Source organism: Cyprinus carpio, chromosome B25 (genome assembly GCF_018340385.1).
Source record: "Cyprinus carpio isolate SPL01 chromosome B25, ASM1834038v1, whole genome shotgun sequence".
NCBI lineage: Eukaryota > Metazoa > Chordata > Actinopteri > Cypriniformes > Cyprinidae > Cyprinus > Cyprinus carpio.
This window is the reverse complement of record NC_056621.1, coordinates 7,557,499-7,573,662: the sequence shown is the minus strand read 5'-3', so window position 1 is coordinate 7,573,662 and position 16,164 is coordinate 7,557,499. Positions and strand designations below refer to the sequence as shown.

Below are 16,164 nucleotides of genomic sequence, written 5' to 3'. Positions count from 1 at the left end.
CCAAATCTGCACCTGGCACCACCATCTGTAGTCAACTTAGTGGCTCTTGTGCCACTTCCCTCAAATGTTAGTCTGGAGCCCTGCTTATTAATATCACCACTTTTTTTATTTATTTATTATTTTTTTTTTTTTTAAGGATTTTTGATGAATAAAAATTTCAAAAGAACAGCATTTATTTGAAATGGAAATCCTTTGGCACTTAATTCATGTCTTTACAGTCACCTTTGATCAATTTAAAACATTCTTTCTGAATAAAAGTATCAATTAAAAGTAAAATTGTCCCTTTTAAACAGGTTTAATAACTTTATGTCCTCCAGAAACCTTATTTCCTGTTGATAACAAAATCTTTGATGAAGTGTTAGTTTGGGTTGTTGCCATGTGATCGTCCTTTCACGTGGAATCCCTGATGGTATATAATGAGTTGTTATACTGGATTAGTTCAGTCACCCTTTCAGTAGGGGTCTGGAAGACAGTGAAGATCTCACAGTTCCCACTGATCATTTCAATGAATCAAAAGCAGATTCTAATGACAGTAATAACGACTTCTTATGAATAATACATTGAGAGATTAACGTCTGTGTGTGCGTGTGTGCGTGTTTGTGCGCATCTGAAACTCTCTCACATCTGAGTGGAGCTGAGCAGAGTGCTAATGATCTCTAGCTTCGTCCGTGTGTGCCTGTGTGTTTGGGTAGGTGTGTGTGTTCTCCAAACTTGGAATGTCTCTCTCCGTGTCATTAGTTCTGTCTCCGTTTCCCAGGTAATGACCCCTTTCCTCTCGGCAGCGGTCTGACTTTGTGACTGTATCGTTCTCTCTGCCTCTCTCTTTTTGGCTTCAGACAGTCATTTCCCTTTTGATTGTGAGATGTTTCTCGTGACCTTGGACTGCCTGGATGCCCTTGAGGAGGAAGAACTGTTCCCGGGAGCCGTTCAGCTGTCGCTACCTGACAATTTGCATTATTCTTAGACAAACTTTCATTCTGAAGACAATTTAAGTCAATGTTCTATTATGTTTTCATTCCTGGAGCTGTAAAATTTTATAGTCTGAATAATCAGAGCGTGTTTCCGTTGACATAAATTAACTCTCCCGTCATGAATTCTCAGTGTTGACTGATTTGCATCCAATTTCAGCCCATATAAAATTCCTATCCATTTGTTCACAAAGCGACACACGGTGACATTGAAGATCATGAGGGTTACTGTAATGGATAACTAATCAAGCTCGGCTGCTGTAGTGATTGCATAAAATGACATTGTTAATTAGGTGAAAAGGAATTGAATTTCGATAACGATCGCCAACCCCTATCATCTGATCTGGGGTCAGGTGAGGGTTAAAACTACTGTGACTTTTCTGATAGCCTTAATTTTTTTGCTTCCAGGAAAGTCGTGATAAAAACGAGAATTTTGCCGTTGTGACATGGCACAACTGACGGTTTGATTTCTTTCACATAGAGACAAGTGAGGTTTGGGGAGAGAAAGACAGAGATCGAGGAAAGAGAAGAAAATAGACTGGTGGAGAAGCAGCGAGTGTGTGGTGTGCATGTTGACTCACAGTCTGTGGGGATATAGACTGAAGCGAGTGTGTGATTGTGTGTGTGTTGGTGTCTCAGAGAAACAGAATAGAAACAACATGAATGCAGGATCAGAAAAAAAGGGTTGTGGACTGTAGAACAGAAAAGTAAGGGATAGATACTGTGTGTGTGTTTGTGTGTGTGTGTTTGTGAAAGAGAGAGAGAAATAAACGGAGTGTTATTACTGTGCAAAAGCTTTTTGATATTGCCAGTCTGCCAATACGGCTTCTGTTGAACTGAACTGATGGCATTGACAGAGGAATAATATATAAGCAGGCATTTTGGCTATGTCACTGTACTCTTAAATTATTAATTTGGTCTATAACAGCATACAGCTAGGGCCAAAAATCTAATTTAAACTTGTAAATAAACAAAGGTTTTGCTTTTTTAAAAATGTCTCAGTGTTTTGTTTTTGTCCAGACAATGGAAACCAAATCCACAAAAACAAAATCAAACATAAACATACAACATAATATCTTATTTTTTTTTTACAACAACTGAAGAAAGAAAGTCATGCTGGTTTCTCAAGACATTTGAAGATTATTCACTATATATAGGTCACAAATCAAATGAGTCTTGGTCATTGTTAGGGAATCAAAAATGTACAGTGTGAATGGTTTAGTTTAATTCTAAACATACAAGGTGACTAGTGTATCTTATGATCTTGAGATATAATGCATTCTTATCTTGTTGATTTATTCTTGGAATAGTTACTTAATCCGATCACAATTTTGCGCAAAAATAAATAATTAAAAAAAAGATTTTAATTCAGAGCAGTTTATGCTACCAAATAGCACATTCTAGTGCTGGAACAGAAATCAATTTTTTTTAAAAAGGCATGAGAGAGAGGGATCAGTGAATGTAGTGGATGGTCACATTAGATGACTTCATATCCTTCTGTGTTGGCTGGGGAATGTGAAAATCTGGCCCCAAGAAAGAAGTCACTCAGCAGGGAAGACGAATTACCGCCACCTTTGTTACAGTAATTTTTAAGAACTTCCTCGTTTCATTTTTAAAGTGCACCATCATTGTCATTCAGCTGGAGGCTAAATAGACTTTGTTAGTAGAATGTGTGTGTACATGCTCCAGCTAATACACACCTATGTGCTTTCATTGCCCTTCAGTCTATCTCTGCCCTTCCTATTTCCTTCATTTTATTCTGAAAAAATTAATATTATCAAAGAAAACCTCCATGGTTGAATAAAATTCTCTCTCATCTCGTTTATATTAATTAAATCCATCCCTACTGACTATGTAGAACAAAAACAGAAATACCCATCAACCACCCCAGCCACCCGCTCTCAGATCTGAGTGTGTGTAAAAGAGAGTATTTCATTTTTAAGGCAAAAAAAAAAACGTAAGACACGTACCCAGCAGATTCATATTCTATGCATCGTCAGACCAGAGGAAGTATGCAGCGTATACTAATTTAGTGAACATATTCTTCAGCCCACTGGGAGGTTTCAAAACTTACGATTCAGCCAGATGGATCCTCTTGATGTTCACTGCTGCATTCTTTCTGGTTTTATCACACACACATCTTGGTTCATTAAACTCAATCCTTATTAACCCTTATGTACTGTTCCGGGTCAATTTGACTAGGGCTGTGCGATATGGACAAAAAAAACCTATCACGATTTTTTGATCAATTTTGCGATTTCGATTTTAATCACGATTTTGACACACACAAACATGCTTTACAGTCATAAATGCATTCAGTATAAATTTTAAACATATTTCCAAAAGAAAACCAATGAGAGCTTTATCAAAAAGTTGTAACATGCCTCTAGAACAGACATAAGTCAAAATAATCACTAAGTAAAGATGTCAAACAAAATGTCTAGACATATGGCAAAAGAAAAAGAAAAAAAAGGCCATGCATTGTTCATAGAGCTCATTGTAGCGGTGCCTCAGGTGCTGAAATATATTTATTTCCCACGGTTCACACGTACTCCGTTTGCAGTGCGTATACAGTATGTGTGTGCGGTTCAGAAGCAGCAGCGAGAGCGCGTTATTGTAACGCAAAAGCACATTAAAATAATGCGTGAGCGCGAATCTCTCTGCTCGCATGCAGATTTCCTTTGCTTTCTCAAAAAACCAGACACGCGTGCTCCGATACAAACTGCTCTCATCCGGAGAGAGTGCGCGCACTTAAAACATGTCTCCTCTCACTCACTCACAACTCTCTCTATGCTCATGCACTAGATATTCATTCTTTTCGCACCTTTCGATTTCTAACCTTTTCTGTTCACATCTTTTACGGCCTGCAGTGTGAACGCACTGATCCATTAACATGGGCTCGGAAAAAATATGCATCACAGACAGAGTGTGTGAACCTGGAGTTAGGCATATGCCCAGTCTGTTCTGGTCTCGCGCTCCACTTAGGTGCGCTGCATTCTGATTGGATCGGATAGCATACTGCGGGAGGTAGGGACCGCGGAAAATCGTGCTATAAAGCGATTTAGAAATCGCGCATAAACAAATATCGATATTACTACTAATCGCACAGCCCTACTTAAATTTTACCCAATTTGATGTTTGAGTTGTCGGAAATATCAGTTAACTTGGTTGTTAGGTTTTTATTTATTATTATTTTTTTTTTAATTTTGTGACTTTTTCTCATCTAGGGTCATGAACATGCATACAGAGTTCCAACATGCTGATGTGTTGTGAAATGTACATACAGAAATTTTTGTAAGTTTGTGGTGTTCACGGGTCAATTTGACCCGCATAGGCAGCCATTCAAAAACAACTCTACAGACACAAGTTGTTGTATGTCAACTCCTCAACTCTAGTCCTGAAGTGCCTCCTAGTGCCAGCATCTTGATGAATTTAACAACTTTTGATTTTAAAAGTTTGTGAAAACAAAACTGTTTAACCTTTTAACTGTAAGTCCCATTTTTTTAGCATAGACATGAAAATGACTTTTCCAGCTAAAATTGATATAAATCTTGAATACTTCGGTGCACACACTTAAGTTTTTGTAAATAATTGTATTTTAAGAAAAAGTTATAAAAGTAAATTTCTAAAAAGTTATAGAAGTTTACATTTATGAAATTGTCATACATATATTTTTTATATTTTATATAAAATATGTATTTACAAAACATGTTTACCTCCAAATCTTCAAGAAAATCAAAGCCAAACATCTGAACAAGTTTTGTGCCAAATTTTAGATTGATATCTGATTCCTGTGGCTCAGTGGTTAGGGCCCTATGAAATCCGTTTTATTTTTTTCTAAATTCCGTTTTATGTTTTTTCCAAATTCCGTTTTTTTCCGTTTTAATTTTTCTGGATTCTGTTTTTTTCTGTTTTAAATTTTCTCCACTACTTTTTAATAATTAAATTAAAGTTTATTCATCAAAAAGCAAGTCTAATTAATTAAAACCATGAAACTTTTACATTTTCAGTTCAATTTAATAAAAGTTTAATAAAAATTACATGTTTAGGGCCCTATGAAATCTATTTTTTTTCTCACCATATTTTTTATTGTTGCCAAATTCTTTGTTTTAGCATGTCTAATTATTTGAATGCATAAAACAACTTAATTTATTAATTTTTTTCCTTAAAGTAACTTATGATTTTTTTTCCCCTTAGAAATTCTGTGATGTGTATTAAAATTTTTCTGGTTATCAAATCAAGGCATAAAACATTAATTTCATTTATCTTTTAATTGCTGAAAATTAAGCAAACTTCAGATCCGGTTTTGTGCGAGAGCAAATGAAATCCGCGTGCGAGCAGAGAGATTCACGCTCACGCATTATATTAATGTGCTTTCACGCTACAATAATGTGCTCTCGACATTTGTCATTAAAATAACACCATAGCTAGATGATATCCAGGGACTCCTGATTTCCATTTATTGTTTGAGTGATCTGAACTATACATTTCCATCATTTTCAAAATATTTATGAAGTAGACATCCTATTCAGAAATAGCTTGGGTAGTAACTTTAATATTTGATTTAAATTCAATCTCTAAAACACATAAAAACATTTGTATACAACAAAAGTGTGTTTGGCACCACATCACAAATGGATAATTTATCTCTATTCATCTATTGCTCTCTCATTTCTGTGAAATATAGTCACCAAATATGAAAACTAGAATCTGACACTTTTCAAATGATACATGGTTTGTCAGATTACTTTAGATTTAGATATTATCGTTAAATATGTGTAATCTCAAACATCCCGCAGGTGTGGGGGAGGGCCATCAAAAATAGAGCTTAAAAACATTTTTATTAATATAAATTTAGATATTTATTCTTTGTAATTTGTGATTTTTTTTTTTTTTTTTTTTTTCATATCGTAATTTTTGTGGAATTACATTGAATCCAATATGGGTCCATTTGACCCAGACTGTACAGGAAGTAACCTGTACATGAGGGTTAAACATCATCACTGAATGGCAATCAACGGTCATAATTATGGCACTAAAGGTTGTGGATGTTCTTGCTATGGTTATTTCAAAATAACTTGAATGCAAATACGAAATAAGCAGGACACACACAGACCCCCGTGCTCAAATGTAGTCGGCAAAAACCTTCTGTACACATAAAATGTGTTTTCCCAGAAGTGTTGTTGCCTGTCTGCTAGATGAAATGTTGAAAAAGAAAACTGTCATTTACTCACTTAAATTCCTTTCAAACCTGCATTAATAAATGTAACGGTGCCATTTATTTTGTGAGCTATTGCTTTAAGATGGGTATTTTCATAGCTTCTTTGATTTAAAGATGAGTAGCAGAATTGCTGAAGTTGTAACAATTTAGTTTTACTGAACTCCATGATTCCATGTATCTTCACTTAAATCTGTTCACAAAGTCCATCCACGGCATATTATTTACGTTAAAAGAAGTTAGCAAGTAAATACTTGAGTTAATGTTGATAATAAGCATTTTAAAAATGTCGTTTTTAAATCCAGTTATTTTAATGTAACATTTTAAATTTTGTTTTAAATCTTATATTAAATCATATTTATGTGACAGAGCAAACTATTGAGATTTTTATCAGATATTTGAATCATATGAAAAGACTCTGCTTGAACATTTGTTTGTAATACAACTTTGTGTCGAAAGAAAGGAAACCACAGATACACTGCCAATATCCTCCTCTGTACCTCACCTGGGCCTTGACTCCCTTCATTCCCCTGAAAAACCTGGATTTAAAAAGGATTCCTATTGATCGAAGGCCATTTCTGCTACAGTTCTGTATTCCTGAGGTGTGCTGCTTCCTCTGAATTTAATTTAGCCGTAGAACATCAATAGCTCAACGTCAGTGGCTCCTTCGCTTACTTTGGAGCCCAGTGGGGCTGCAAATGCTGTTACGATGATTTCCCACAACTGTTTTTTTTTTCCCCACATGTCCCTGCATCTAACATGAATCTATTCATTACTACTCGCTGTGAAGGCAATTATGAAAAATAGATTTTTATTGATTTGTGGTATTATGTAAAGCAATTATGCAACTGTACTGATGATGGCTGTGAGTAACATGATCAATAGCTCTCGCATGTTTTTCAGATGAGATGTGGTGTTTCAGTTTGGGAGTGCTGGAGCTGGTTACATCAATGGTCTAATTCAATGAAAACATCTCCAATGACTTGCTAAACATAAGGCTGGAAATGAGCACTGCTCCCTTGAAAATCAGTTTTAAGCAGGTGAAAGAAAAAGAATTATTCTTAGAATAATAAAAGAATTCTTGAGGGAGTGCAGAGCTTTGACTATCTGGAGAATTGTGAATTCAAATGTCAGTGTATCTAAAGCCAATTAGACTTTTTGTATTTCTTTTTTTATCGCACTCTTTTTCTTTCATTACCTTGCGATGTTCCTAAACTTTTGATGCTTTTTTTCTAATGCGTAATGCATGATGCTGATTTGCTGTCTTCATGCAGCTTCTGAGAGTCGAAATGTTTATAAGGTACTTGGCTGATGTAATAAATAATTTTCAGGGAAAAAAACTAATACGTTTGCCAGGTTGGAGGCATAGTAGTGAGCAAGTGTAACTCCATTTGACATTGTTTTACATTTGTATTTATGTTTGTAAAATGATTGGTATTTGTTACTTACGGACGAAAGTCTACATTACTGCTCTTTTTCCCCGTGTTCTCTATACAACCATTCATGGACTCTGTGAGAGCTGTTATTGATATTATTTTTCTCTTCCCAAGATGACCTGTTATTTCATCTATTTCAGATAAACCCAACAAAATGACACAAAAACAAAATTGACTGTGATTGGTCTCTTTATATGTCTGAAATGACCTCTTTCTGAATAAGTGGGCATCCCTTAGCCATAATAAGCTGCATTTGATAGTCTAAATTATAGAGTTAAAATTTAAGAAGTCATATCATGGAAAACAGGATTTTTTTTCCCTAGGATCAAAGACAGTGTGCAAAATGGTGCAAGGAAAGGTCACTAACAAAAACTGATACAAAAGTGTAGAAAATGGCCCTTTTAATGTTCTTAATGATGTTCTTTTTACGGGATGCCATAATTACAGCAGTAAAGCACTGTGGTAACAAATATGCCTCACTTCTCAAAGGTTTGTGTGTGTGTGAACCTTCCTTCTTGTAGACCAATAACTCCTCCATCTGGGTGTGCTGTGTTAGCAGACTGCCAGTAAAAGGATCCTTCGCCATCTTTAGGTCTAATAAGTCAGTTCAAGACTGTCCAGTGCAAACAGATCTCTGGTCTTTGGGTTTATGAATCTAATAAAGGCACGGTCTCTCAGTATGTGTCATGTCCAGAGGAATTGGCTCTGAGAGAAGCGAGCGAGTCTTTCAGATCTCTGGTCTTTGGGTTTATGAATTATACACTCACACATCAGGCCAAAGAGAGTAATGATGTTCACTTTCACTTCTTCTGTAGATCAAAGTAAAGGTTTATCCATCTTTCTTTCCATCTCTCTTTTTGGTTCCATCTTTATCCATCCCTGTCTCTCTCTAATACACATTTGCTCACAAACACACTTACACACACAGTAGTAGAATTAAAATCTTAGTGTAGGTGAAAGACAGAATAACTGTGATTCGAAGAGTATTAAAAGAGAGTGAAAAGAAGTGGTGTGTGAATTCTGTGACACATCTGACAGCACATGCAGTGTGATTTGGACTGTAAAAGCTGGAAGCTGATCTCAGCCGCCAGAGCGTTAGACCCCATCCTAGTTAACAACATGCTACACAAGTCCTGCAGACCCTGTCTGACACACTGAGGCAGATCAGGGGATACCTTTATTGGTCAGAAGTTACTCTTTTATAGGACAGGAGGCTTAATGGAGCTCCTAGTTAATAAATAACAGATTGCATATACACAAACTGCTGATAAGATACTAATTCTAAATTCTCTAATTTATATTATTGTGTTTATATTTATTTAAAATGCATGGTACGCAATAATAATATAATAACCTCTATGAATTAATCAAACAACTATTAGTAGATTCAAACCCACAATTGAACTTTTGAGCATTTTATTAAAGGAAACTGGCTCATAAGAGTCATTTGTTCTTGAATGGAACTACACTGGCCAAGTTGTATTATTTGTTTTTGTGTGCGGGAGATTGCATGTGTTGTTTTAGTATTATTTTTATGGTACCCAGTCTGTTTATCGCATCACATTCTAGTCAGATGGCAAACTCATAACTCAGATAAAATATAATTTCTATTGCTGTGGCTTTGTAGATTCAACGGTTCAGCAAACATTGGTTGACATGATTTAGAGTATAAAGCTGTAAAATTAATATGAACATCAAAGCCCACATAAATTAATCTCTGCAGAATTTAATGAGAAATTTGTTGGCTTTTCTGACTTTTGATTGGAGGCCACAGCTGGTACAGTTTGTGACATTGTTGAGATCTTTTCTGGAGACAGTTAAGCAAAAGTCTCCATTTGCTTTGTCTAGGAGACTGCGGTCTAGGAGAAACCACCGAGATATTAATGAGATATGTGATTTTTTTTCTTTTCTGAAAGGTTTAGAACACCAGGCATGACTTACCCAATTTACCCACTTCAGACACTCACGCTGAGTCCTGCTGGTTTCGGAAAGCATTTCCGTCCCCGTATGATCCCAGGGGACACCTCTGTAGTTTCAGCGAGACAAGTAGATGATGGCAGCAGAGGTCATGTTATTGATCACAAGGACATAGAGTGTGAGAGAGAGACGGAGATTGGAAAGGAAACCAAGAGAGGCCGTCTGCAGTGAAGCGTCAGGGGAACAGAAGCCCAGCAGGGAAGCGTTTTGATAAATGAACCACATTATAAAAAAGACACACTACACTATATAGCACAAGATATACTTATAAAAGAACTCTGAAATAAGAAGAAGTGTGTGGATTTTCGCCCGTCCAGAAGTTGCTTTCAGCATTCTACTGGGAACAGAACAAGATGACTAATGATAGAGAGATGATTCTCTCACATACGCACACACAAGCTCAAAGTACACAAGGTTATGAGCTGGCCAGCTTAGCGCCAGATCCCACACATCAGTGTGTGGCGGTCTAGATACAGTGAAATTTCTGCTTCTATGTGCTGCTTTATTGAACCAAAGCTTCTGTGTATCAGATTAATAAAAGTTAGATAATTTTCTTCTCCATCCCTCCTTCTATTCAAATGTGTGTGTATTTTGCTCCTTTTTTTGTGTGCAAATAGTACCTGAAATTGTAAAGAAATACTTCAAACTTGTCACCATGTGCGTGTGTTATGAAAAAACCTGCCTTTCATCATTTTCAAAGAATGTGTCTCTTAGTGGGAAGCTCTTTTTAGTGTGTGTGTGTGTGTGTGTGTGTGTGTGTGTGTGTGTGTTTTGGCTCTGTTCTGTGTTTTGTATTAGAACTTTAAGAGATAAATGTATGCAGCTGAACCTTTGCTTCTCTGCCTTGAATGTGTGTGTGTGTGTGTGTGTGTGTGTGTGTGTGTGTGTGTGTGTGTGTGTGTGTGTGTATATGTGTGTGTATATGTGTGTGTGTGTTGGAGAGAGAGTTGGCCAGGTCTGTGAGCAGGTGCTGGAATTAATGAGTGTGTTTCCCTCTGGAGTGTAAGATCATATGACCTTGTACAGCGGGTAAGACATCACTCCTTTGCAATAGCACTCTGATATATCACCTCTGTGTGTGTGTGTCTGTGTGTCCACAGGTTTTCGGGGATTATTATCATTTCCAGCACAGGGGTGTCGTGAGGAGGTCTTTGTCCGGCCATCGCGGGGTTCATGTCCGACTGCACACCGAGCCACAGGTAAAGACAAGCCACAAGGAAAGTCACTCACAAACATGACTGTACTGATGACAAAGTGGAGAAGTGAGGTGGGAGGTAAAGAAAATGTAGGGTGAAAAGAAAAGGAGAAGAAAGGAGGGGGAGAGATGAGAAGAGAGAACACAAGGACATGAGAAGAGATTAAATGAGAGGAGAAAGAGGGGAGAAGAAGAAAAACACAATAAGAGAAGATGAGATGAAGGGGGAGGAGATTGGACAAGAGATGACAGAAGACGTTGCAAGAGGACACGGAGAGTTGAGACAAGACAAAAGGTTGGAGATGAAGGAAAAGAGAAGCGATACAAGGAGAGGATATGAAAAGATATATGACAAGACGGGTGGAGACTTGAAAGGGAACAAAAGGAGAAGTGATAAGGTAGGAGGAGAACAGATGAAATGGAAAAAATAAGAAGGGAAGGAACAGATGAGACAGTTGGTGTGGAGAGGAGACCCCATTGAAAAGAGAGGAGAGGGGAGGAGTAAGAGGGCAGAGGAAAAGAGGAGTTAGCAATGGAGAGATGAGAAGTGATTGAAAGAAAGTGGTTTAAGGAGATAAATAGAGATGAGAGGAGATGAGACAAGATGGGAAAGGAGAAGAGACAAAAGAAGATAAATTATGAGATTCTCATCTCTATTACTCTCTTTAAACCACTTTTCTTTTCATCTCTTCTCATCTCTTCACTGCTTTCTCTTCTTCTGCCCTCTTCTCCCCTCTACTCTCTGTTTCTGTGGGGTCTCCTCTCCACTCCAACTGTCACATCTGTTCCCTCCCTTCCTATTTTTGGAGCTGAAATGAGAGGAGATTGTAAAGAGAGGTGGAGGACAAGAGAATTATGAAAGGATAGTAGACCAGAATGGAGGAGACAAGATAAAATGAGAAAACAAGACGGGTGGAGACTTGAAAGGGAACAAAAGGAGAAGTGATAAGGTAGGAGGAGAACAGATGAAATGGAAAAAATAAGAAGGGAAGGAACAGATGAGACAGTTGGTGTGGAGAGGAGACCCCATTGAAAGAGAGGAGAGGGGAGGAGAAGAGGGCAGAGGAAAAGAGGAGTTAGCAATGGAGAGATGAGAAGTGATGAAAAGAAAAGTGGTTTAAGGAGATAAATAGAGATGAGAGGAGATGAGACAAGATGGGAAAGGAGAAGAGACAAAAGAAGATAAATTATGAGATTCTCATCTCTATTACTCTCTTTAAACCACTTTTCTTTTCATCTCTTCTCATCTCTTCACTGCTTTCTCTTCTTCTGCCCTCTTCTCCCCTCTACTCTCTGTTTCTGTGGGGTCTCCTCTCCACTCCAACTGTCACATCTGTTCCCTCCCTTCCTATTTTTGGAGCTGAAATGAGAGGAGATTGTAAAGAGAGGTGGAGGACAAGAGAATTATGAAAGGATAGTAGACCAGAATGGAGGAGACAAGATAAAATGAGACAAGATAGGAGAGAAACAGATAAAACAGGAAGAGATGGGATGAGAAAGAGAGATGGAGACAAGAAGAGAAAATGTGAAGCAAGTGGAACACATGAGGTGGTTGGACAGGAGATGAGAAAGGGGGAGAAGTGGGCAGAGGAAAAGAGGAGATAGGAGGGGGGACAAGAATAGATGAGAGAACACAAGATGAGAGTAAGAGAGGGAGGAGACAAGATGAAAAGAGTAGAAGGCAGGAAGGAGTAAAGAGATGAGACAAGAGGAAAGGAGTAAAAGGAGACTAGGAGAGGTGGGATAAGACCAAGCAACAGGAAAGAAGAAGAGTCAACAAGAGACCAGAGGAGATGAGACAACTCAAGATGGTTGTAGATGAAATAAGAGGAGAGGAGATGTGAAGAGAGGTAAACGGAAGAAATTAAAGGAGAAATTATGAGAAGATAAGAGACAAGATGTGAGGAGACGGGATGAAATGGGACAAGAGAGCAGAGGAACTGACGAAGCAGGAAGTGATGAGATGAGAGGGATTGAGGCAAAAGGAGAAATGAGAAGGGGAACAGATGAGACATTAGGAGAGGAGATGATACAAGAGGAGGCCAGACGAGAGAAGAGGTCATTAGGTTGCCATGGCAAAGTAGTTCGGCCAGATTCTCAGATGGTTGACTGACTGTGATTATTGGTGTGTGTGTGTGTGTGTGGTAGTACTAAAGTGCAGGACTCTGGCTATGCCGATAAGTTATCTGAGAGCAGCACAGGCATCCCGAGCTACTGCATATTTGGACCTCTGGCTGCAGGCTTCAATAGATCTCCTGCTGACAAGCCTCTTATCTTCACTCTCTGAAGCTTCAGACACTAGTTAAAACTCCATGCACACTCCGGAGATCCAACACACGGCTAATACTGATGCCCTCCCAGACTCCACCTGCCCACCAGATGCCAGCAAAAGAGACCGAATGACTCCTAATGCTGATCCATGACAGCAGAAAACGAGAGAGGGGAAGATACAAGCTGGATTGCTGCTCCCTTGTGTGCTAGCCTCTATTTATGCAAGGCTAACAGCATCAGGGTTCAGCTCTGGGCCTGTTTCTGTTGTGGCGGGTCAGGCATTCTTGTTGCCAGGGTTCATTTTGGCACAAGCCTCACGCGTACAACACACACACGCATCGCCTGCTCTGCATTCCGAGGTCAGCACGGTTTTATGCTAATGAAGCAGATATCTGAAGGCTGCCGCTTGTAAGCACATTCCCTCCAGCGACTGGAATTTATACGACATTGAATGTAGGTACTTGATCGTCTTCTCCCTCGCTAACCAGAATTTAATTCGCTCGCAAAAAGTCAAAGTGGACTTCTCAGAAGTTTGCTGAGGAACGAAGGGCAGCAAGATGTGAAAGGAACAGGAAATGCATTCTTCCTCCAAATCTGACCTGGCCTTGCTCCACATTTGCTGTTTTCGTGATAAATTTAGCCTGGCACTGGCATTACTGCAAAACAAGGGCATAAAGGACGGCTCACTCCAAGGATTTCAAGCGTATGTGTGCGTGTGCGTGTGTGTGTGTGCACGCTAATCACCCTTGTCTTTCAGCAGAACACTAGCTGTGAACACTTGCTACTCTACTATATTAGAGTAGAGTAGCAAGTTAAAGTAGTATACTATATCTATTATATTATCTACATTGGAAGATTTAAGCTCGTACATTGGAAGAATTGCACGTACAGTACACAGCAGTTTCCAAAAGATGAGCCTTTGGTTTAGCTTGAACCGCATTGCATCGACACATGGTCATGAGTTAGCTCCCGTTGTCATGACACAGACACGAAATATTGTTTGCTACATTTTGTTTTGTAGACAACCATTGATGACTATTTTTCCTACAGATTTTTTTGATACATATCAGAATGATTACTGAAGGATCAACATATCAGAAAGTTTTTTGAAGAATTATGTGACACTAAAGACTGGAGTAATTGTTGCAAAAAAATCAGTTGTCCATAAAGATAATACATTTTTAAACAATAAAAGAGTTAAAACATGTCAAAACAGTTATTTTAAATTGCAATAATATTTCACAGTGTTACTGTTTTTACAGAAATTGATGAGCATAAGAAACATTTAGTTTATATTTTTATTTAAATATATACATTTATTTAAATTAAATTAAATTATTATTATAAATTATATTAAATTATATATATATATATATATAAACAACTAGCTAGGTTAGCTGATTAACTTAAAAGTCTATAGATATCAGCATCAGTTAATACTGCTCTTAACACTTTCTCTGAGAAACGGATACGATGAGACCTGTTTTCTGGTTTGGTCAGGTGATGTTCAACACATTCGTGTCAGTTAGGGTGCTTTCACACTTGGTTCACTTGCCTGGTCCGAACCCGAGTTCGATTGCTCCCCCCTCCCCCTGCCCCCGCTGGACTGATTTCATAATATTTTATTTGGGTCCGAACTGCGGTTCGTTTTATGTCATCAAGCCAGCAGCTGTTTACCCCGTTGCTTAGTAACAGCGGCGCAGAGGGAGGCGGCAAATGCATAACATTGCTCTCTGCGCTTTTATATATTTACGTTTTTTACAAAGCTTAATAACGGCACTTACATCTGTCTTAAGAATGTACTACAAATGATCTGAAGAACACTGAAGGCGAACAAAAATGATATACAGCTCTCTGTTTGCAGCACGTCAGGAAATTGAGTGAAACACACACAAACACACATTTTTATCAAATAATACATCATTAATAGCAGTTCACTTCGCGATTTGGTACGATTGCGTTCACATCAGCAGCGAACCATACTGGAGTTCACATGACTGTACCCCAGACCACCCTTTTTAAGTGGACTCGGGTATGGTTCGTGGGTGCGCACCCAAGTTCGGAAAAGTTAGTTCAAAAAAGTTATTCAAATGATTTTAATTTTATTAACCTTAGAAGGTTGCACATTAATAATAACAGCTCTCATTTTGACTCACTCATTGAGTGAGGGAGTAATCACAGGCAATTCATTGCAGAAATTAGGTGACTGATTCTATTCATCATTCAGACCATCTTTGATTTGTCAGTCAGTCAGTTTAATTGATTCATGAAAAAAGAAGTTGCAAATTGGACAGTAGTGTGCAGTCAGTGAGTTCAAGCCAGTATAAAGGTGACTTGGCTTTTATGTATGTATGTTGTTTTTTTTTAGAGCCCAACTCACCCATCCATTAACCAAGAGATGGTTCGTTTTCATCCCACTGACACTGAAATAAAAAAGACAGTACAGTAAATTACACCCTCCAAGCACACATGTAATTATATAAACAATGCTTTGTGCTGAAATGCCACACTGGTGTAAATGTTTCTTCTCCAAGAAAGAAACTTTTTCTATCCTATCAGAGTGATAGAAAGGACATAAGAATGAAAAGAGGCAAGAGTTAATCAATTTAATCAGTGGGCTCTCTGCTCATCCCCTTGAAATGAGAAAAATGAATCCTGTATATGAGGCAAGGGCCCTGTGGACCTTTAAGCTCATTTAAAACAATTGTTTTGCAGAGAGAGCACTTCATACATCCATAAGTCTCTGGTTCCTGATTTGATTTCAGCCTCCGCTGCTAATACCTCAGATGCGAATGTTAACGTCTCTGCACTTTATGTTAGCCATGTCCATCTCATCATGCAAAACACTGCCCAGAGGACATTTTTTATTGCTCAGAGGTAGTTCTTTGATAGATCAATAGACTTAATGCAGTTCTAAGTGATGTTTCATGTAAGTGTTTGTCTCAGATGTTTCAACTAAAATTCCCATATATAAAACTAGCAACAAATGAGCCAGTCATCAACATATGCAAGAGTACATCAGAGTGGATGGTATTACTCAGATCATTTGATCTGGGAGGAATTGGATGAGAAATTTTTGAGTTCATATAGAGACCTCTC

At 38.1% G+C, this 16,164-nt stretch overlaps 1 protein-coding gene across 1 annotated transcript in view; it reads left to right on the top strand.

Annotated features, from left to right (window-relative positions):
- The window catches only part of furinb (furin (paired basic amino acid cleaving enzyme) b), a 91,546-nt gene that overhangs the window by 35,149 nt on the left and 40,233 nt on the right, over positions 1 to 16,164 (top strand). Inside the window, exon 3 of the mRNA XM_042752658.1 lies at positions 10,700 to 10,798. Within this exon, the coding sequence (XP_042608592.1) occupies positions 10,700 to 10,798 (99 nt within the window). The remainder of the gene's footprint in view (positions 1 to 10,699; positions 10,799 to 16,164) is intronic.